Raw genomic sequence first — 22,393 nt, forward strand, 5'->3', positions numbered from 1 at the left:
AGATTTCTGCTGTCAGCGCACCGCTGGTATGTGGGGGTCTGAGCGCCTCCGACAGAAATAGATAATCTGGATGAACTGACTGCAATTATTAAGTTTTCAGGTGGACTTTCTCACTTAAAAACATATTAAAACTACTTTATTCCCACTGATCACAGCAAATATAGCTGCAAGATTTAGATTATTTAGATGAAAAAACACCTGCCAGCCACCGCGCTGAAGAGGAGGAGACGCGCCGGGGCTGCTGTTGAATTAAGTTTTCAGGGAGAAAAATACAGCGGGAGCAAAACTGAGTATGATTGTGCTTTATTCATGTATTTATTACAAAGTATTAATCAAACCCATCAAAGTCATCATCCTCTGTTTCTGAATAAAACAGCTGCGCTAAATCAGACATGCCAGTTTCCCCTTCTTCGCTGTCAGTCACTTTCCGTGCAGCGCGGCTCCTCAGAAATAATGCCGGCTTTTGCGAAAGCTTGAACAACAGAGCCAGCAGACACTTTAGTCCAAGCATCTACAATCCATCCGCAAACTGTGGCGTAATCTGCCCGGCGCTGCCTTCTTATCCTGAAACTGTGGTCTCCGTTGGTCATCCATCGCTCCCACGCCGCTCGCAGCCTTACTGTGAACGGCCGCTTCACACCGATGTCGAGCGGTTGAAGCTCCTTTGTCAGACCCCCGGGATAACGGCGAGCACAGCGTTCATTTGATTCATCTTTTTTTCACATCGGCTGTGAGATGGGCACGCAGCGATGGTGATGCGTGGAAAAAACCACCTAGTCTTCTCACATACACCTGCCTCAGCCACGCATCCATCCAGCCTTTTCCATTTGCGTTAATATCATATGTCATCAGAGCGCTGTGTCTGTCTCGCTGGCAGCTCCCAGATCAGCTTCTCTGATTGGTTGATGCGGCGCGTCCAGCAGCAAAACTTCAACTTTTCCATCTCGAGCAGCAGAAGCGCGGCGCTTCAGATGCTTAAACGCTCCCGACGTGCTGCACCAAAATGCGCTGCGGGACCTTTTGCTGCACCTATACGCGCGTCAACCATTGACTTTGCATGTAAACTCGCTGCTTCTGCTGCACCTGCTGGGTCCGGTTCACACCGATGTCGAGCAGCGTTAATTTGTTTCCCCATGTTTTTCACATCAGCTGTGAGATGGGCACGCATGGAGTTACATATTAACAGCGATGGTGAGGGGTGGAAAAAAAACACCTGGTCTCCTTACATTCAGCCACTCTTTCATCATCTCCTCAATGAGGTGGTCTCAAAAGTCGCAGTTACAACACACATAAGGCGCACCGCACCATAGGGCGCACCGCACATTTTGAGGGAAAAAAAAGACGTTTAAGTGCGCCTTATAGTCGTGAAAATACGGTATATAGTAAACTCAGTTAACTGACAGTTCGCACTACTTTTTTGCTCCCCGTAGTTCACATAACCCCGCCTCCACCACGCGGTGCATGCGCCATCCTTGTTATTAGTCGCTGTTGTCGGGTAGCGACAGTCTATGGCGACAGCTGGCCGCTGTGACAGCAAATCCCATAATGCTTTGCGAGGAGAGCTCTCTGCACAAAGCATTCTGGGATATATTTTTAAACCAGTGACCATGGATGATCATTACTTTTCAAGGTGTATTGTGAGAAATTTCGAGTCCACCACTTTTTCATCCGATAGACGTTCGGACACTCATTTAAAATGGCGCAACCACTATATAGTGATTAGGGCAGACATTCGCAGCCACAGCCTTTCTCCATGGCATCTCCTAACTCCTCCCAGGCCCAAGGTTTTGCCTCTCCCTGGGAGCGGCAAGCTAAGCTTCACATTACCTGCTTGCTGCCTCATAACCCACAATCCGGACTCAATAGGACTCCTCCTTCAGCTTCACAGCATCCATTACTACTGGTGTCTACCACCTTGTTTTGGTGGTTGCAGCCATGGCATGCATCTTGGCCCATAAGCAAATTGAATCTGTCAGCTTTAATCCCTCATCTTTTATTCATTTATGTTCTCTAACAAACCTCTGTGCCCTTCACAGATTAGCTTTATACTTAAATTAAATCGGCACATTGAGTTATGGTGTAGTTATATGTTCAAAGCATTATTTCCTCCAATTTGTAGCTATAACTTTACAGTATTACCTCTGCAAGGCCCCCTATGTGTTATATATGGACTGTTTGATACTGCGTGTTCAAATACCTGCAGTGGAGCTTCTCTGAACCTGCACATATGAGCGTAATGTGATGTCAGCTGAACCTCCGGACTCCAGGGGAATCGGGTGGGCGTGGAAGTGTCTCAGCATATCTGTTACGGTGTGGAACCACAAGTGGTGGACGTGGCACTGCCCGTTCTCATTAACAGACAAGCGTAAATGCTGCAGAGAGGAGAGAGTGAAAGAAGGGAAAAAATTAACTTCAATGTTGTAAAGAGAAGATTTTAAATCAGTAGAGGAAGAAAGTTCAATAAAAGAGAAAATGGCCATGCTAATATTAAGAAACCGAGACAAGAGGGCAGGGCGTTAACTAAGAAGCGTCCTGTCTTGGAGCAGAGTGACAGCATGCTGAGACTGACACCGGAGGAAGCGATGGCAGCTGACACTTCCTAAACACAGCCGGCTGGCAGGATGTGATGGTCGGGGATCGTGTTACATGATAGAGCAAACAGCTTTGGCGTTACGGAGACTTTTCTAGGAAAACTACAATTAGGCTGTCAGCTGCAAAGGCTGCTGCATCAGGTATTAAGAGAATCAGGCCAGATCTACTATTCTAGATGATCAACACCAATATCCCTTGTGTTTGATTGTTAAAGCAGTGACAATGTAATCCCACACACCACACCATAGAGCTGCCTTCCTCTCATCATCAGGTCCTACCTTGGCTTTGCCCTGGAAGTTGAAGGTCAGAACGTACTCGCCCGGCCGTGTCTCACTCTGCCGAATCACGAAGAGTCCGTGGCTCCTTGCCCCGCCCGCCAGCACAAGCTGAGCCGCTCGCACACGGGACAGAGTACCGTGAAACCACGGATAACCTGCCAAGCTGGCATCAGCCTCTGGCTCTTTTGTTGCTTCGCCACAACCTGAACAGGGTCAAAGAGTCCTGGTTGGATTTTCTGCAGTTTCTTTAAAAAGTATTCCTGAATTTGAGCTTTCTTGCACATTACAGCCACATAGCTGAATGTATTTTCTATGTATTTTGCATATTAGATCAACAGATATCAGTTAAATAGAAGGAAAAGGAACGTTTACTATTAAGGTTAAACCCTCAATAGTAAAGAGAATAGCTATTTATGTAATTCCGTCTAAGAAATCCAGCTCAGTAGGTTTGTTAAAGAACATTAATGTCATGAGAATGCTGGAGAGAAGTTCAAATCAGGATGAGGTTTTAAACCATCATCCACGGCTTTCATCTCACAGAGCTATATTCAGCCTATTGGCTGAAAATGGAAAGAGTAAGGACAAAGCTGCAATCTTAATAAGACACCTAAGATCAAGGCTGGTCAAGGAGAAGCAACCAAGATGCTCATGGCAATACTGCTGCAAAGATCCACAGCTCAGAAGGTTAAGCTTCCCACTCTGCAAATATGGCCTAAATGGAAGAGTTTCAGGAAGAAGGCCCCATGTGAAAGAAGTAAGTATTCTACATCAACAGCTTTTAACTTACATCATGTAGAAGACAGAGAAAACATGCAAAAGATCTGAACAGAAGAGACCAAAATTTGACGTATAGCCTAAACTGTGAGTTTTGTGCATTAGATGTAGTGTAGTGACACTGAAGCTGACAATAAATTCAAAACTCTACATTGGAATATATTAGATGGAGGCTTACTAATTAGTTAGAGTGGCCTTGTCAAAGTCTAAAGGGAATTTTAAAGTCAAGAAGCTTTGAAAAGACCTTAAAAGTCTTGCTAACCGATGTTCTCCGTTCATCCTGGCTGAGCGTGAGTTATTTCATATTTTATTTTATATGTTGATACGTCGAAACTCATAAGACTTGCAGATGTCCTTCCAAATGAAATAAAAAAGCAGCACGGCATTGACATAGGGGGTTTGACAGAAACAGCATGCTACACTTCACATATTGTATTGATTGAAAAAGATTTTAAAAGCTACTGATCATTTTTTTTCTTCTGATACATAATAATACACTTCTTTGTGTTGTCTATCAAATAAAATACCAAAAAAATACATTAATTATTGTGGTTGCATTGTCACAAAATGTAAAAATGTTTAGGAAGTGTGGATAGTTCTGCAAGCTCTTATCAGATTATTCAAGCCATTAAAAACAGAAGGTGTTACCTGCAGAAGAGGTAGAGCTCTGAGCCTCTGGGGACTGAAGGAAGCGCTCTAAAGGCATGTGAGACGGGTGCTGGGTGAAAGGAGGCTCCCTGCATCGCACAGAGGGAGCGCTGTAATGATCTGCTGTTGTGGAACAGGACCTCTCTGGAGTGCGATACACACCTTAAAAAGGTTGGTTGCTTTTTCAATAATCTGAAAACTGTTTTCAGGATCAAAGCATGTAAACACTGCACAATGTGCAGAGAGGAGAGAAGTCTGGGCTCACCCTCGGAGAGCAGCTCACAGCTGCAGGAGGCCACCATTGAGCTTTCTTTGGAGGCCTGACCGTGAGGACATGACGCCAGCTCGATGTCATCGCCGCTGTCTCTATACACAAGGAGGCAGGTCAGAGCAACCGCAAGAGCGTATACACATGAGCAAACAAACATGAACTATATCCTAACATGGTTCTACGCACAACCACTTCCTGCAAACACAAACACACAAAAAAGTCTTTTATCTGTTTATATGACGACGTGCGCCGACAAATGTCCACAAATCCCCCAAAAACTGAGCGGCACATAACTGCTGATGTTATTGCTCAAACAGCCTGTCAAAAAAATCCACTAATTACATGATTAATGACTATCTGTGCTTCCCCCTCCGTTCTCCTCTCATCCACCCTCCTTTCCCCCTCTCTCTTCCTTCCTCCCTCCTTCTTCAGTCAACAACAAATATTTATCTGCCGCTTTTTACCCGGGGTCTATGCAGTCCTGGATATCAGCCACCCAGGAGTTTTTCTGCAGAGAGTCGATGGTTTCCAGGATGTATTCTCCCCCATTTTCTACCTGTGAATGGAGCCAAACACACAAGTCACACACTGTGCTCTGTTCACTATACACAGCCCGGCCTGTTCTCAAACATAAAGTAATCTGTATTGTGCTGAGGTTTTTGGGTTTTTTTTTTATGTTTAAGCATTTTAATTGACACATTTGGTGTCGCTTAAAATGCTTAAGGTTGAGGTTAGGGTTTTCACAGAGCATACCTTGAGAACAAAAGTGTTGTCCTTGTCGGGCATCTCCAGTGGCATGGTGGTCCTCACCTCCACGATAGCTGAGAGAGGGATGCTCACTTTAGGCTTCGAACACTGGATCAGACAGACAAACTGTCTTGTTAATACTCCTGTATTATATAAATGTAAAAACATGTTTAAAATATATATACATATGAATTGTTATCTATAGTTTTTTTTTCTGAAAGAAATTAAAATAAGTTTTGAGATGGATGGATGGATGGATGGATGGATGGATGGATGGATGGACGGACGGACGGACGGACGGACGGACGGACGGACGGACGGACGGATGGATGGAAACACATAAACATTCCTTTGAAATCAGACAGTAAGTTAACTGAAACTGAGTAAAAAGCAGAAATCCTGGAAATTATTGCTTAACATTAAAGAAAAGACGGGATCACTGACAGCCACATATAAAGAAACAGTTTCGGACTCATAGTTTCCCTTTAACTGTTAAAAACAACGATTTCTCTTTAAAGCAAGACAACTGAAACTAAAAGTGTGGCTATAATAGATAAAGCCGCAGATATATTATAGGAAAACAAAATTTAACCCACAGTAGGAATAAGGAAGAAAAACTACAGTAAGCCAAGTTAGTCTGTTTTGCCTCAGTTTCCTATTTCCCCGCTTTATCTCAGCAATTACTCCTGCGGGCTGACAAATAACACATTCAACAGAGCAAGTTTACATGGGAGAGAGCTGGTCCCAGCAGACCCTCTGCAGAGAGACAGATCCACATGGTAATCTTCAATCAGACTCAATGAACATGTTTGGGGCAGCAAACTGTGTGTAGTTTGTGCTCATTTGTGTATCTGTGTGTGTAGGGGGGGGCAGAGCAAGAGGGAAGCTAAGTGATCGTCTGGCAGAGGCTTATCTGCAGCTGATCTGTCTGGAGTAATGCTGTCCTCTTCTCAATCTGCTCATGCAGCTGGCTGCCATCCACGCCCACTATACCCCTTTTTTTTTGGATCGTGTGTAAAAAGACACTTCCTGTATTTAACCATTCAGCGGCTTCCTGCTCATCTCTACTGTTTGGCCATTCTCAATAATAGTGTCATTAGACTAAGGTAATGGAAAGCCAAACGTCTCTAGAGTGAGCTCTCATGTTCCTGTAATCAAAGCTTTGAGGCGGGACAGAAACATGACTTAGCAACATAAATTTAGGATGTGTCACTAGTTAGAATGTGATACTATGAACAGCAACAAGGTTCCCACAGCATTTGGAAGAAAGGGGAAGCCCACAGGATTACACATCCTCCACCGTACAAAATGGGGGCCTGAAATGTTTTACTGAACATCCACCTGCAGAGTTTGCTGAATAAAAATGGATACTCTAGACAAGATTTCCTGTTTATAGTTATAGTGGCAGTATAATCTCACACTTTTACATCTTTGATGTTGGGACAGAAAACATGTTTCCCGACACGTAATGCACCTAAAATGTTTATTTCATTTTTTTAGGAGACTTGGCAGCCCGATGATGGCACTCTTTGCAGCAGTGAAAGATTTTTGTTTCGGCATCCTCCTCTCTGTTGGAGGAAGCAAGATAAACTTGGGTCCTTGTTAAACTCATAAGCACTTTTCTGGCTTGTAATCTAATCATAAGGAAATACATAAATCTATTAAAACTGCAACAGGATCATCAATGGTAATGAAATTAAAATGAAAAGCTTTAAATATGTTTTAACAAAGGTTTGTTTTTATGAGTCACAGATATACATCATTTTTTTAATTTTACAAACTTTTAAAGGACATACAAATGATTTTCAGACCAAACTTTAATTATAAGAGGTAACCAAGATTTGTTTTTGTTTTTTTCTTTAAAAGGGAGTCTGTTTCTGTCCTCTCAAAGCTGCGTTTATCCCTGTTGCTGGAGGACAATTTTCTAATACTTTTTCCTTCCATCTAACTTCCTATTGATATGCCTGCAAACATCGCTCTGATCAGACGGCTTCTTTATCTATTAGATTTCATGATGCGTGGTTGATAAAAGAGCTTAGTTTGTTGACATGTGTGTTTATGTGTGGCTCCTCATCTGTAGAGGTCAACAGACTGATACCATGAAGTTGAACTGTTCCTTTTTATCTGTTCCTCTTGTGGTTCTCACTGACTTAGAAGTTTCTGAGGTCACTCCCTGAACTATACTGGTTCCTTTTTCTTGTCTACTTTTGTTTATCTTGCCTAAATTGAGAATGCAAATAATGTTTGCATAAAGAAACTATGAGATCCTCTCATATATTAAAAACCAATAAAGCACCCTTCCTATTGCACAGCTTCTGGACATCTCTGCAGCCCCAACCCCCCAGCCCATCCGCCTCCCATCCGTCCTCTTGCCCAAGCAGCCTCTTCCACATTCCCACCTGCTATGATCAAAGGACAGGCAGATATACACACACTCAGCTGCACAGCCTCTTGGCTTACTTAGGGTCACCAGCAACGATGTGCAGGCAAATGTGAAAGGTGCATGTATGCTCAGGAGTTTGTGGTTTAGACCTACACATGGCTGGTTCACTTCGCTGAATTTTAATCTGGCATTCAGGAAGGACTGCAGCTCAAGCTTGCTTTCACCATTGATTTGTTTTTCTTTTCCAGTTTAACCTGAATATTCTAATAGGAAAAAACATATATATTTGACAGCATTACTGTTTTAAACAGTCTGTATGCAAACATATAAACTGTGCATTGTGTTCTCCACAAATATTGGTACCCCAGAAAAAAAGCTTTACAACAAAAGTCTTTGTTATTACAGCAGTATAACCCAATCCCGGGAACTTTAGAAGAATAAATCCGAGATATTAAATGATTATGTATCTCTCCAAAGTCACTGACAAGGCTAAACTTTTCACTAATATAAGCGTCTTTGTTAAATTGTGATTTAAACTTTTTTTAGATCATTAATGGTGGCCGCCCCCAACTTCCTGCTTCCCTGAGGAGTAAAATCGGATTTCACACAGAGGAACCTTTCCGTCAGTTTTGCACATCAGTGATGTCGTCCATTTTCAAAATCATATAGGCCTTATAGAAGGTTTTGACGCTATAACAGATTTAGATTTTCCCCTCATAAAGCCACTTTCAGATCGTCCATTTGTTTTTTAAACTGTCCCCCACTGAACGGAAAGTTCATAAAGTGTCCAATATCACCTTTTTGATCCACCTCTTCAGAGAAAAAGCACACAGCTGAAATCCCAATGAACTGCAAAGGGCAATAACAGATTGCAGATGATTGTGACGTAGTGGGACATTACAAAGGGAAGAAGCAGCAGGAGTCGTATACTGTTGGAAACCACACCTCTTTTATGCTGTTAAATCAGAGTATAAATAGAATCGACTCTGATTTTAACGTTGATACATTAATCCATAATAGGGGGATTAGTGATACTATAATCTGAAAGGGGATGCAGCGCTAATCAACCTTTGCTAAACCGTTCATGTTGAAAGAGTGACAGGAATGGTCGCTGCAGCTTCGACTCTCGGGATTACGGTATGATAGAAGTAAACAGAAAATGATAAAGGATAAACTACCATTTGCAGAATACATGTAAAGCTGAAAGAATTTTTCCACTGATCTGTTTGGAGAGACCCCATGGATATACAAATATACCCCCTCCACCCTCTGCTTCCTGTCAAGCTATATCTAAACCCTAAACTACCCAACAGATATTGCATTCTTTCCAACTTTAGTTTTTTGTCCACATTCTGTTTGTATTACTATACCTTCGGAGGAACGTAGAACTCCAGCAGGAACTTCTCCCCTCCTTCCTCACGCTTTGTCTTCCTGAGCAGCAGGCGGCACTTCTGCCACTGTGCAGCACCCATACAGTTTGTGTCGTCGGCCACCATGTATCTCAGCGCCCCCTCCCTCTGGATCTCCAGCAGCTCGGCTTTGTGGCTCTGGGAACTCCGGGGGAGCCTCAGCTTCTGGGACCACTTCTCCCCCCCTCCTGCCTCCCCTCCTCCATTGGCCTTCCTGGTTCCTGAAGGACCGTCGGGTTCGGGGGAGGCCCGTCTATGCCACATCTCTTTCACCCCATCTACAACACACAGACTCATGTTCCTCAATGAGAAGCCTTTCTTGAAGCGAGCCTTAGGGTGGCTGACAGACACGTCCTCTGAGCTCCGAGACTGTCCTAAAACTGACATCTTATGAGTCTGTGGACCTCGAGAGGAGGTATTTTCACTGCCTCCCCCATCTATCCCTCCCCCACCACTGTCCATGCTGTCCAGAGACTCACTTGAAGCCCCAGTGTCCTTACGCCTTTGATAGAGGTCGTGACCGTAGGACAGTGGACAACCCTGGATTCCCAGGAAAGGAACAATGGTGTACTTCGGAGCCGCGTTGCAGCCTTCGTCCCCAGGAGAGGACACTTGCTTCTCTTTTGCCTGGGTCAGCGCCACAGAGAAGCACTCAAGGAAGTGGTTGGCAAAATGCTGTGAGAAGCTGGCATCGGCACCTGGCGAGTCGTAGCACGGGTTCTCCGACAGAAAACGCTGGAACTTGTCGGCAAAGTCAGCAGCTGAGGCTCGAGCGTGGAGCTCACAGAACTCTCTCCAGTCAGGCAGCGGGCATGAGGAGGAAAGCTCCGGGCTACCGGGCAAAACCGCTCCGTTCATCACTGAGCCATGCCAACCCACCGAGGAGAGGCTGAGAAGGAAGAGGAGAAGACTGTCACTTTGGATACAACAGAAAACAAACAAAACAGCAGGTTTTAATTCATATAAATGTTTTGAAAATAGAAAGATGTGCAATCGGAGCAGTCCATTGTTGTTTTATTAATTCCCTATCTTTAAGGACAAAAGTAAATTCCATCCACAGTGTCTTCCTCTGCTCCCAAACATGTTAGTTTGCATTAATAAACTTCTTCCCCTTTCGGGCTCCGGCTCTGTCACATTGCATCACATCTAAAACTCTTCGCTACACTTGGGATCTAACACAAAGTCATAATGACATGGTGTCAGTGGCGGCGTCCAATCAGACATCCCATCCTCTGTCTTCTCTCTGCATCTGCACATCGGTGACTAACAGAGCATCATCACACAGGGCCAATCGACCCAATGCATCTTGGTTTTATTCTTCCCTTAAACCTAAGATGTTATGTGATTAGACAAGAACAGCAAAAACATGCAGCAGAGAGAGCAGATTATTAATGCTGCAAAAGGTTTGCTCTCTTAGATCAAATGCATCTATGCTACAGACTTTCCAGGGACTTCTACTAATGATCCTTCTCTGGGAGTTTAAGTATTGGTTGATGTTTTAAATAGGTTACAGATAATGCATTTAATGTAATTATGTCTACCAGGCACACCTGTCAGTCTCTTTTCTTTTTCTCCTCAACTTGCAGATCTGATAAAAACAACAGACCGGATCAAAGAACCAAACAGCAAACAGGAACGCTTTGAGGATCTCTAAAATCAAAGTCCTAGATGCTGAGACCTGGTGCTAAAATACACTCACTTTAAAGTGAGGGAAATAAGTGAGATAACTGATAAGGAATAAAATAATACCAATTAACAGGGCTTCTCTTTCCTACAGTGGACATTTACAGATGTAGATTTGTGACCTTAGGGTAAGGTCAGATTTTCTTCTAACTTTCTCAAACTTAAAGAAAGACAAAAACAAAATTTCTCCTTTACCGGACTGAATCCATTCTCCCAGGGTATCCCAGTTTGACCCTAAATATCAATAACACACTCACTTAGGTTCCGAGTGTGGTTGTTATCTTTTTTTCTCGGCTAAATTTTATTTAGGTTATCTGTTCAAACCGTTTGGACTCTGTATGTACTTAGATTAACCCATGTAGGTTCCTCCAACCTGAGCATCTTGGGTTAGAGTCTCGTCTGGACTACTTTAACTCCGTTATCTTTGTACAAGTTAGTTAAAAAACTGTTCAGGCGAGCATTTCTATTCTGATCAACCACAATGTTCCTATTTTTCATCTGTTCTTTGATTTCTTCTTACTTTTTTAACCTTTTGTTTTTCTTTATACGCTGAGTTTAAGTGCTTTTAATGAAGCCTTAAAAAAAGTACTATTATTATGACCTTTATTATGATTAGAATTATTATAAATATAAGCTCTAAAAACATGTGACATTTTAAATATTGATATATAATTCATTACCTGTGGTTTTAGGGTGAATTTCTGAGAAATTTAAACTTGAACATTCAGATTTTGGATAAGCTCTATTTCTTTGTTTTACATAGAATAAAATACAAAAAAAACTCACTGGGTGTGCATATGTGTGCAAAAATAAAGGTCTAACAGGTATAATATCTTACTGCCATGTAAACTTTGGACTCACCTTCACCAAAACATATTGGCTATCAGTTGCTGCATGACAAATAGCCATACTGTAAACCCTAATGAATGGGAGCAATGATGTAATATATATCTTATCTATGCTATTGTATGTTTATCTCCTTTTTATCTATTTTATGATCTCAATAAAATAAAATAAAAAAACACTGTAGGAGACTAATGAGGACAAAAGGAATGAGTATCTAGAGGTCTGCATTGTTTCTCCCAGAACTGCACTGAGATAGATCGTTTTGCTGTATCACATTTAGGTTTTCTGACATGATTTTAAAGACAGCTTCCTCTGGCGAGCCGGCTGGTAAAGAAACACAAATGAGATGCTCGTACGCTTCCTCTTATTTGGTACCCTGAAGCTGAATCACGACACCAGGTCCAGAAATAGAAGCACTTACATTATCAGTCATCAGGGTTACACAATCACATCCCGATATGCCTCACTCAGAGGAAAAAAGGGGTTTTAATTTGTGATTTAATGCCTAAACAGTGGAAGATGCTTTTCTTCTCATTCATGAACTGATAAACTCATTCATTAGAACCTCCCTCCATTCATCCTTTCAAGCATCAATACTTTAAGAGACAAACTGCCAAACCAAACATGCAGCTTTATTGAATGAATGAATGTATGGATGGGGGTGTGTCTGTGCTGCTGATATTGGGGAGCAGGTCAATACCCATTCAGCTATTTAAAAACCTGCAGCCGGCCAACTTTCCACCTATTCAGCTGAAAACACAACACACAACGAGGTGCTTCTGAAACTCATGCCCTTCCTTTTTCAAGGATATTGAACTGCCCTTTTTCACACACACACACACACACACACACACTCAGTCATTGAGTCAGCATGTAACTCAAGCCATGAGGATCTGGAGGAAGTGGGCAGCATTATGGTTTTCTGAGGCTCAGCAGACTACTGAAGAGGCGGACTGGGATGTGGATTTAAAATGATGACAAAGAAAGGAAGGCGGAAGAGAACCACGAGGGATGGAGGAGCGCGTGGGGGACATGAGCCCTGCAGAATGTTCCACCTTTCCAATTAACAACCACCTAGCCCAAAAGGTTTATTGAGACTTACAGTGATAGAATGAAAAATCATCAATTAATTAAAGTCGTATCTAAATAATATCCAGGTTCCTTAAGAATTTAAGTAGTTCACACAAATGTTGATATTCTCTCACGTTTCGTTAGAGAACATTAGTGAGTAAACAGCATCATGAAGCACAAGGAGCACGGCAGAAAGACGAGGAGAACATTTTCACCAGGATGGAGTTTTAAAACAGTCCTACAGGCTTTGAGTATGACAGAGAATCCAGTTCCACCCAGAGATGAAGTCCATAAATCTGATCTTTTTAGAATGACTCTTCAGAAGTCATCTCTGTCACAACATCCCTTCAGAGGACACAGCAAACAGGAAGTGCTCCTGTCTGATGGCCAGGTCCTAGAAAATGCATGCCAGTACCCTGTAGATAAAAACATGGCGATTACAGCATCATGGTAAGGAAGATGCTTTTCCACAGCAGTGACAGAAGGTGCAGGAGTTGTGTGTTAAAATACTACTGCACTGGGACCTGGTTTGGACCCCACATTGGAAACGAAGGTTCTGGAAAACAGATGTCTCAAGTCTCAAAGTATAGGTATGTACCTCACTTAGCATTAGCAGCTCAGTATTTTGTGGCCTGTATGTAGGCAAGACAAAAATAAAGATTTATCCCTGTGATAACTTTTCCATCGGAGCTTTTACTTCCTCCTGCCTACATCTGCAGCAAAATGTCCAAGAAGCTGGTTTAAATATTAACTTCACTTTAGATTAGGATTACTAGGTAATTTGTACACTAATAATAGAATCAGCAGCCAATTCAGTCCAGAACATTATGAAAGTAGTAAAACTGCAGGAAAAAGTCCAAAATTACACAGATTACACTTACGATACTGCAGAGGCTTTGAGTAGTGATGGATAGAATAACCCATATTGAAAGGATAAACACATTCTAGTCCTTTTTGATCCAAGCGGTAATAATTTGTTTGAAAATGAGGGTAAGATAGCTTTTCCAACAGTGAAGAAGAGGGGCCATGTTTTAAACCAGCTGCTTAATCAGTGAGTCTGTGGAGGTGTGGGAGACAAGGGGAAGATAAAGAAAAGCCGATAAACTACAGAACAAAAGACAGCAGAGGCCCCATGTAGTTCTCACATCAACCCTTCAGAGTTTTTCAGCTCCATTTGACCGGAAACTAAACAAAATAAAACAAGACAATTCAAAGGAAGGTCATGAGGATGCTGAAGGTCTACACGCCCAACCTGCAGGCCTCAGCAGCTGCAGTCTTCCTGTATCAGCCGCTTATCTGTTGTAACATCTACCACTACCATCAATCCTCCTCCTCCTGCTGGTTTTTCACCCAGGGGGAGAGGAGCAGATATCTCTGTCAGATGGCTGGGAGTCGTGTCTATAACAGTAAACTGAGTTGCTGTGCAGGGAGAACAATCAGCTGAAGCCTGCAAAACACATTGTACAATACAGCATTTCACTATGTGAACTGAGGAGGTCGGAATCAGTGAGTAATGAAAGTAATGACAATACTGCAAGTTCTGTGGTTAAAAAACAAATCTTGAGAATATAATATGTTCTCTATAATGCATGGGAGACGCACAAGGTTTTGTGTTTCTAAAGCTCTAAAACAAATTTTTGGTGATAAACGTTGAGCATGCTGCTGTGGATTTGCCTGTATGCTACATGCTGCCTTGTGCCTGCAGAACACCCTCTGCGACTGGCTGATGAGACGGATTGGCGCTGTTGCACTCCCACCCCAGGGAGTTCCAGCCGAGCCATGTTTTCTAAGATTAGCCCACTCCACAGCACGACACATGGCCACATATGCTCAGTGCAGCACATCAACATCTTACATCCTAAGAGTCCATTAACTAAAAGTCCAGTAAAGGTCATATATTGTGTAGATTGGCTGGAGCAGCAATTTCATTTAGCATATTAACAAAGAATCTCAAAAGATCCAACTACTGAAACGCTTTTCTAAAAATGAGTGTCCAATTTTACTTCCAAGGAGGAAAATATTAATTGATGTCCCTGATGACAAGGCTAAAGAAAACCTGATCAAACGTTTATTTAAAAAGAGATAATAATATCCTTGAACAATATGAGATGACTTGTTGAAGATGTATAGAAAGCAGTGAAGCTTGGAGAGGCACGGCAAAATAACCATTAGCTGGGCGGGGCTTAAAGCTGACCTGGAGGATAGATAGCAAAGGCCATATTTATGTTCCCAAGATATACCAAGGTTTCAAAATTTTTTTGTAGCAATAAAAACGTCTAGTTGGTTAAAACAATTTTGGTTAGATTAAACAACATGATGATCAAAATCTGAGCAAGCCACTGGTTATAGTTGTAACATTAGTGTTAACTAGTATTGCTTTGTGGTAAGCAGTTACCATTGCTAGTGGCGTCAGCTGTAAGACATTGACTTCCACTCTTGTTGGTTTGAGGCCCACCTTAGACTTTTGAAAGTTGCAATAATACTTGACAAGTATTTTGGCTAATGTGACTAATATGTATTGGTTTGCCCTAGTACAACTATAGATTGGGTAAAAACACTGCAAAATTAGATTGGATGGTTTAGCTAATAGATTGGTAGAACACATAACTTACAACCCGTTTAAAACCAAAAACTCTAGAAAAACTAATGACTAACACCTTTCATTTTGCTCATCATTACCCTATTTTCACCAAAACGTTCTGTTATGATTCCAGTTTGTGTGGGTTGTTTTTTTGTGTTTTCCTCTCTCCACCACCAGGCGGTGCCCTGTCCTCGTTGGGCCTTCCTGCACACCTGTGGTTTTGGAGTGTTTGCCAGTATTGGGTACTCTAGCCAAACCGAGATTCGCAGAGTCTAACCTTAGCCTTGTCTCTCTGAGTCTAAGCTTTCCTTTGTCTTTTGTTCTCAGACAGAAAGCCTTCCTGATTCTCTGGATACGTCTGGACCTTCTACCCCCCTGGAAGGATAAACTGAGTCACACTGAGCAAGGGGAAACCTCCACATAATCCGTTCAAGTCCTCTTCTGGAAAACCCGGTGACAGTCTGTTCCATTACTCCTCTGGATCCAACGTTAGTCTGCCTGTTCGCCCTCCAACGAGTTCTTTCATCTCTGGATAAAACCCCACAAACTGGATCCAAAGAATAACCAAGAGCCCCCTAAACGTGAGTGCCTCTTCTGCAAATTACAAGCCTCAGTCTTTTTTCCTGCATTCCCTGAACTGATCAATGTGATCTCCCCTTCAGAGTTTCCGGTTCACCAGTCCGCTGAGGTCCAACAGTGTCACCCTGCTGTATATCTCTCAGTCTGTGTTTTTGTAAACCACAATGAACCTGTAAACTTTTAACCTTGGCTTCTGAGTGTCTCTCTGCATGTGGGTTATATCCTTAAAACCCATCATGACACTTTCACTGTCTGCTGAAATTATTTACCTTAAATTACTGTTTTCTTCTAAGACATTTTACACTCAAAATAAACTTACAAAAGATTTTATTATACACACCAATCATTAACACTTTCAAATTAACTTAAATGGAAAAAATAATTGATTATATTAATAACTGTAGTTATGCACTCCACCAGTAGGGGGTGACATGTTCACATGAAGCTTCATGAACTGTGGGGATCGTTAAAGCAATTTGGCCAAACGGTTTAATGCCTCATGAGGTTTCATCTCAGCATCACTACTCACCACCTCTTGTTTTTGTAACAGCTATATGTCCACCTTAAAGCAGAATACTGCATCATGGTTAGCTGACTTGTGTCTGGTCACTTCCCAAACCGATGATGCATGAGGGTTTGGCTTCTGCAGCTTCAGCTCCTTCTTCAGTGATCACCAAAGTTAATTTGTTAATGTTTTATCCCTCTTGGCAAAAGACAGTGTTTTGTGCTTTTCCACACTTGATCTTCGATTTTTCTTTCTTTTCATACCTCTGCTGGAAGTAGCTTGGCTCCATTACGTCCTTGTTCACTCTTTTGGCGCATGCACAAAATCAGACCTCAGGTCATGTGGTCTTGTTATGGTAAATATGTATACTGACGAATGATGCAAAAACAAAGCGCACAACACAGAAATAAAATATGACAAGCCAACAGGGCAGTTTAAACTGAACGCTTAGAAACCGCTTAAAAATCGATAAAGTCAAAGTAGGTGACTAGGCCCCTTTAAGTTTATCATAAATCATGTGTGAGGTAAAATTTGCAATGTTCTACATGATGAACACACACCCCCATTAGGAAGATAGATGGTTCTGAAATGACTAGAAAATGACTGAAAATACTGGAAGAAAACCTGTTAGAGGCTCCAAAGGTCTGAAGAACACAGTGTAGGTTCTTCCTCCAGCAGGACAACAACCCTGAATGATTACACATTTACACCACACTTTTCAGATAAAAAAAAAAAAAATACAAAAAAGCATGAACATTATTTTCTGCCTTATCACAAAACTGTACATTTGTGTTGGTCTAAGATATGAGGTTGCTACCTGACAATTAGGGGTGGGCCTTTATCCTGTCATTTATTGTTATTGTGATAAATTTCTAGTCATAATAAGATTTTTTTTCATCATCTAAATAATAAATTAGAATTAATGATGATAGAATAAAAAAATATGGGTGTGGTTTTTATTTTTACTCATTTTCTTTCATTTTTTTTCATAATATTATTAAATGGAGTTATCAAGGGATGTTTAGTGATATAAACCATGTTTCTTTATGTAGCTGGTGTCATATATATTTCACACAACCATACAGTTACCTAAGAAAGACTATAAAGAAGTAATGAAGAGACAGTTTTTTTTCCTTTTTTCTGTTGATCGTCACTTTTATCATTAGCATGATGGTACAACAAAATATCCTGATAAGACTTTAAGTCCATATCACCCAACCCCACAGACAGAACGTGAATGAGTGAAATTTTTTGCACGGTTCTTAAAGTGCTGATTTCCAGAGAAACAGAGGGGGGTCTCTGCGGCAAGAAAAGATGACATGACAGATCTGGAAAGAAAAGCAAACGAGATAGAGACAGAAGATAACAATCCTATGGGTGGGCGGTCATGATTGGGGGTAGAAGTGGCAGCCGGAGAAAGAGCAGAAATAGAGGTCAGCGGAGATATACTCATTCAGTTTTAGATCTGCTGACTTCAGAGCAGTTGGTCAGCCACCTTTAACCTGCTCACTGATAACCTTGGTCTCTCCTTAATGAGTCTGAATGTTGTCTGGGAGAGCTGCTTGACCACGAGAACAGAAATCCACTGAGAGAAAAGAAAGGTTTATTTTCTTCTTTTCCTGGCACACAGACAGACATTATGAATGGCATACAGCCCTGATCCAGACACTGATACACCCAGTTGTATGCAGCTACTGTGTCGTTGCACAGACCATGTGTGTTTACAATACGTGAGGGAAAACCAACGATAAGACTCCAGACATGATGAGGAAAGGCAGATTTCACCAGGCACCAAATTGCCTAAGTGCTTTTCCGGTTCACCTGGGGGGTGGGTGGGGGGATTTCCATCCTCTTCCAATAATGTGGAGAGCAGGGCCTCATCACACACATATTTAACACATTAATTAGCCTCCGCAGGCAGAGCGTCCCTATCCAGCTCCCTCTCTCTCTCTGGTAAGCTTTGACAATATAAACCTTGAGTGAGCTCAGGCATCCATATGGCAGGCGGCGATAAAAGACGGACTGCGTGGGAGATGCACATTGCATCACTGACTCGTATTTCCTGTCTCTCACCCACCAGGTTTAACTAATTCCACAGATGACCACAGGCCTCTCACAGAGCCGTGCATAAGCAGAGAAAAAAAAACAACCTGTGTGAGAGTTATATGTTTCAGCTACTTGAAATAAATCCAGATAATGTAGAAAACAGCAGCAGGGCATCAGGTTCTTTCCTCTTTAACACAGCCTATAATAATGTGCAATAATCTTAGCTTATCCAACATCTTTGTACCAAAGTTATTTTACTTTACTTTCACTTGTAAATACAGTTGTGTCTACTTCCTTTTTTTTGCGCGTTTGTCACATTTGATTGTTTCAGGAAATCAAACAAATAAAACTATTAGTCAAAGATAACAGAAGTGAACACAAATATATTAAATAAATCCTTTTACCATTAAGGGGGAAAAAAATGCAAAACATGTTTTTAGTCAAGAAATTCCATCAATGGGGCCAAAGTGAAGTAAAACAAAAGATCCTCAAAAGCAAAAAATCATACATAGATCTAAAGACATTCAGGAGAAAAATGAAAAATTGTGATCGACCTGACAGTCTGGAAATGTTTATAAAGTTTCTAAAGCTTTGGAACTCCTACCATGGTGGGACTCAATATCCACAAATGCAGAAAAAAATATCAAAAGTGGATAACATTCCCAAGAGTGGTCCACTGACAAAAATTACCCAAAGAGAGCAGCGACGACTCACCCAAGAGGGAAAAAAACCTACAGATCATCCAAAGAACTGCAGTCCTCCTCACTGCCTCAGTTAAGATCAGTGCTCACGTTCACCTTAAGATCGATGCTGGGAACAAAATGGTAGCATGGCAAGAAGAAAACCACTGCTGGGCGAAAAGGAAATATTCAGTAAATAGTATGGATGCACGATATTGGGATTTTGGCCGATATCCGAAATGCCGATATTTTAAAACTCATGTAGCCGATAACCGATACCGATGTTAAAGCTGGACAAAAATAAGTAGTCATTGAAAATAGCAGTTTTGTTGTCCATTTCTGACACTTTGAAAAATAATATACTCAAATATATTTTCATATGCTGATATCAAATAGATTTTTAAAAACGCGGTATCGATCTATTTTACTTTCAAAATCTTGAGAAATGTCATCGTTCTGTTACAAACTCTCGTGATATTTTCCAAATTCTTGTGAGATTTTGTTAGTAAAATAGATCGATACCGTGTCAATATATCAAAGTATAAAAATATGGCAACATTTTGTGGATTTTCGGGGGATTTCGTTGCATAATGATGACATATAGCAATATTTCATTAGTAAAAGAGATCGATATGGTGTTTTTAAATGGCAATATATCAGCATATGAAGATATTGTGATATTTTAATGTATCAATATTTTTTCCCTCGTCTTTAGAAGTTTTTAAGTCTGTAAAAAAGAAGTTTTTGAGGAAGAAGTAGTAGTATTTTTATTTTATTTTTTTTAGACTTTAGAAACTCAGAAGCTGATCAAATATCGGCTTAAATATCGGTGGGGTGGCCAATGTCCGATATTCAGTTTTAAGGCCAATACAGGCCGATACCGATAGGGGGCCGATTATATCGTGTATCCCTAGTAAATAGTCAGAGGACCGACAAGATACAACCTGGACTTTTGGGAAGGTGTGTGTCCCATAATATATGGAGTAAAGGAAAAGTACATTATATCAACAGTAAATACGGTGGTGGTAGTTTGATGGTCTGGGGATGTTTTGGTGCTTCAGGACCTCGAGGACTTGCTGTGTTTAATGGAACACTAACACTAAAAAGTCCTGAAGGAGATCATCCAGCCATCTGTGGGTGACCTCAAACTTGAGTTTAGCAATGGGACAGTGATCCAGCAAGTCCACCTCTGTCCATCTCCTGTTGCTGAATTATGCAAAGATGATTGAGTCAGAATTTCTCCACAGCGCTGGAAAAGACTGACTGCAAGTTATTGCAAACAGATGAGTGTTTACAGCCAATTTACAGCCAATTGCAGCCAGTAGTTGTTTGCACAGAGTGAAAATAAAAGCACTGCCCCGTATAGAGTGCGTCTACTATTTTCAACAGAAGATTAAGTGAACCAGATCTAATGCTATACAGTAACCACCACTGGCATTAAAATGTCTATTGCTGCCTTTACAGCTGTTCTAACTGATCTTTGCAGCGCAGGCTTAAATCCTAACACATATTAAGGGGCTATGGACCATTTCAGAGCCACTGTGGAATCAAGTTAAGGCAAGATTCTTTGTAGAGCATATTTTATTTTAAATATATTTTTGCAAAACATTTGTAGCTGTGTGAACCAGTTTCCGCTGACGCTGTTAGTCACGACTTTAAAATCGGTATAATATGCATGTGTACATTGTGTAAGTCACTGAATGCTACAGTTCAGTAACAAGTAAGGATGCAAATAAATACTCTCCCCAAAATTTGTTCCATCTGAAAGATAAAAGATTAGCCCAGGGTTGTAGTGTGGCTGCTATCCTGGAGAGGCTGCTGTTCATCTTTAAGCGGAGCTGCAACGATAGTTGCAAGAGAAACAATCATGCTGGAGGCATGCAAGAAGAGAAACGTGACTCAATTCTAACAGACTCCTATGCAAGATTATCTGACACTGTTCAATAGCAACAAAGATGTAGATTGGATTTTATGCTGTTCTGTTTGTAAATATAAACACTCAATGAGTCCCCAAGGTTACCACCTAAATAACCCACTCTGTAAGGCCGAGCAGTGACACCTTCTCATCCAAAAGTCACTAATATGCTATGGAAGTGAGGATGTGAGGACAGAATAGTGGAGGGTATTACAGAAAATATTTGTAAAATGACCATAAAGACGTGATACCAATGAACAAAGTTTATTGTGGAGTGTTATGTGAACTAATGCACCTTTGGAGCCAAGTTTTATTAGCAGCCCTTTGGGCTTGGGCTAACAGGACAAAGTGTCACACCCACCAGTGATTGCTAGATTTCCCTGAAAACAGAGAACTACAGAATCAGTAACTATGGTAACAGTATCACAGTGACCATTCATTTTATTGACACCAAGTGGCATGTAAAGTCTGACAGCATGTCAGAGCAACATACCCTCTCTCTGTTCATGGGGGATTGGACGTGTTTCACATATTATATCACATATGGGCCTGCATCTAAAATATCCAATATAAGCATGCTGATAGAAACACTCTGCTTCTATGAAAAGTTTATATTGGTTCATAATAAATAAAAGTTGTTCTCATACTATACTATTATGATGACGTCCCTATATGTTAATATATATAGTTTTAATAATATGTGAGAAAATCAAAAGATGTTTTTTCCCCCTTTATTATTTTATACAGCTCGCACAACTGTTTTTTTTATATAATGAATTTATTTTTAAATGTGGACATATTCTAAAAACTTTGCCCTACATATAAGGGAAGAACCCTGTTGATACAAGAAAAAAATGTGTTGTTAAGAAAATGGAAGCCAATCAATTAGTTCTTTATCAACTTTAGATTACATCATTAGTTGATAACTTGCATCCCTGCTAACAATACAGTTCAAATGGATTGATGGATGTTAATTGAAAATAAGCGAAAAGCCACCAAACTCCAAAGAAAGTATAAAACCTTAAAACCTTTGTCCGATCCATTCCAGACCCTCATCCCGCCCTCATCTAATATTTAAACAATGCACCTTATGCAGGTGGTGCCCATCAGACCGGGGATCATTTGAGGAGTTTGCTGAGCATGGTCTCTGCTGTGATTGACGGCGACACAGACATGGAGAGTAATTACAATGATGCTGCTCTGAGCTGCACCAGTTAGAGCAAATGACTGATGAAAAACAACCATGAAAATCAGCTTCCAATGAGATTCCTGATTCCAACCGTACAACCGAGACTCCCGAGAAATTCTAGCTAGAGTGGGTACAGTTTCTGGGAGGTAAGTTGCTTCAAGGGTTTTAAATAAGAACTTAGATGAGAGTAAACTGA

The 22,393-nt window shown here is 41.2% G+C and overlaps 1 protein-coding gene across 1 annotated transcript in view; it reads right to left on the minus strand.

Annotated features, from left to right (window-relative positions):
* Window positions 1–22,393, minus strand: part of LOC119797315 (SH2B adapter protein 2) — a 30,831-nt gene that overhangs the window by 6,732 nt on the left and 1,706 nt on the right. Inside the window, exons 2-8 of the mRNA XM_038306350.1 lie at window positions 9,064–9,991; window positions 5,317–5,418; window positions 5,028–5,119; window positions 4,558–4,658; window positions 4,293–4,454; window positions 2,871–3,073; window positions 2,198–2,372 (exon numbers count right to left, since the gene is read on the minus strand). Coding sequence (XP_038162278.1) covers window positions 2,198–2,372; window positions 2,871–3,073; window positions 4,293–4,454; window positions 4,558–4,658; window positions 5,028–5,119; window positions 5,317–5,418; window positions 9,064–9,960 — 1,732 coding nt within the window. The 5' untranslated portion in view covers window positions 9,961–9,991. The remainder of the gene's footprint in view (window positions 1–2,197; window positions 2,373–2,870; window positions 3,074–4,292; window positions 4,455–4,557; window positions 4,659–5,027; window positions 5,120–5,316; window positions 5,419–9,063; window positions 9,992–22,393) is intronic.

Source organism: Cyprinodon tularosa, unplaced genomic scaffold (assembly GCF_016077235.1).
Source record: "Cyprinodon tularosa strain WSP-4 unplaced genomic scaffold, ASM1607723v1 ctg58, whole genome shotgun sequence".
In the NCBI taxonomy this organism is placed as follows: Eukaryota; Metazoa; Chordata; class Actinopteri; order Cyprinodontiformes; family Cyprinodontidae; genus Cyprinodon; species Cyprinodon tularosa.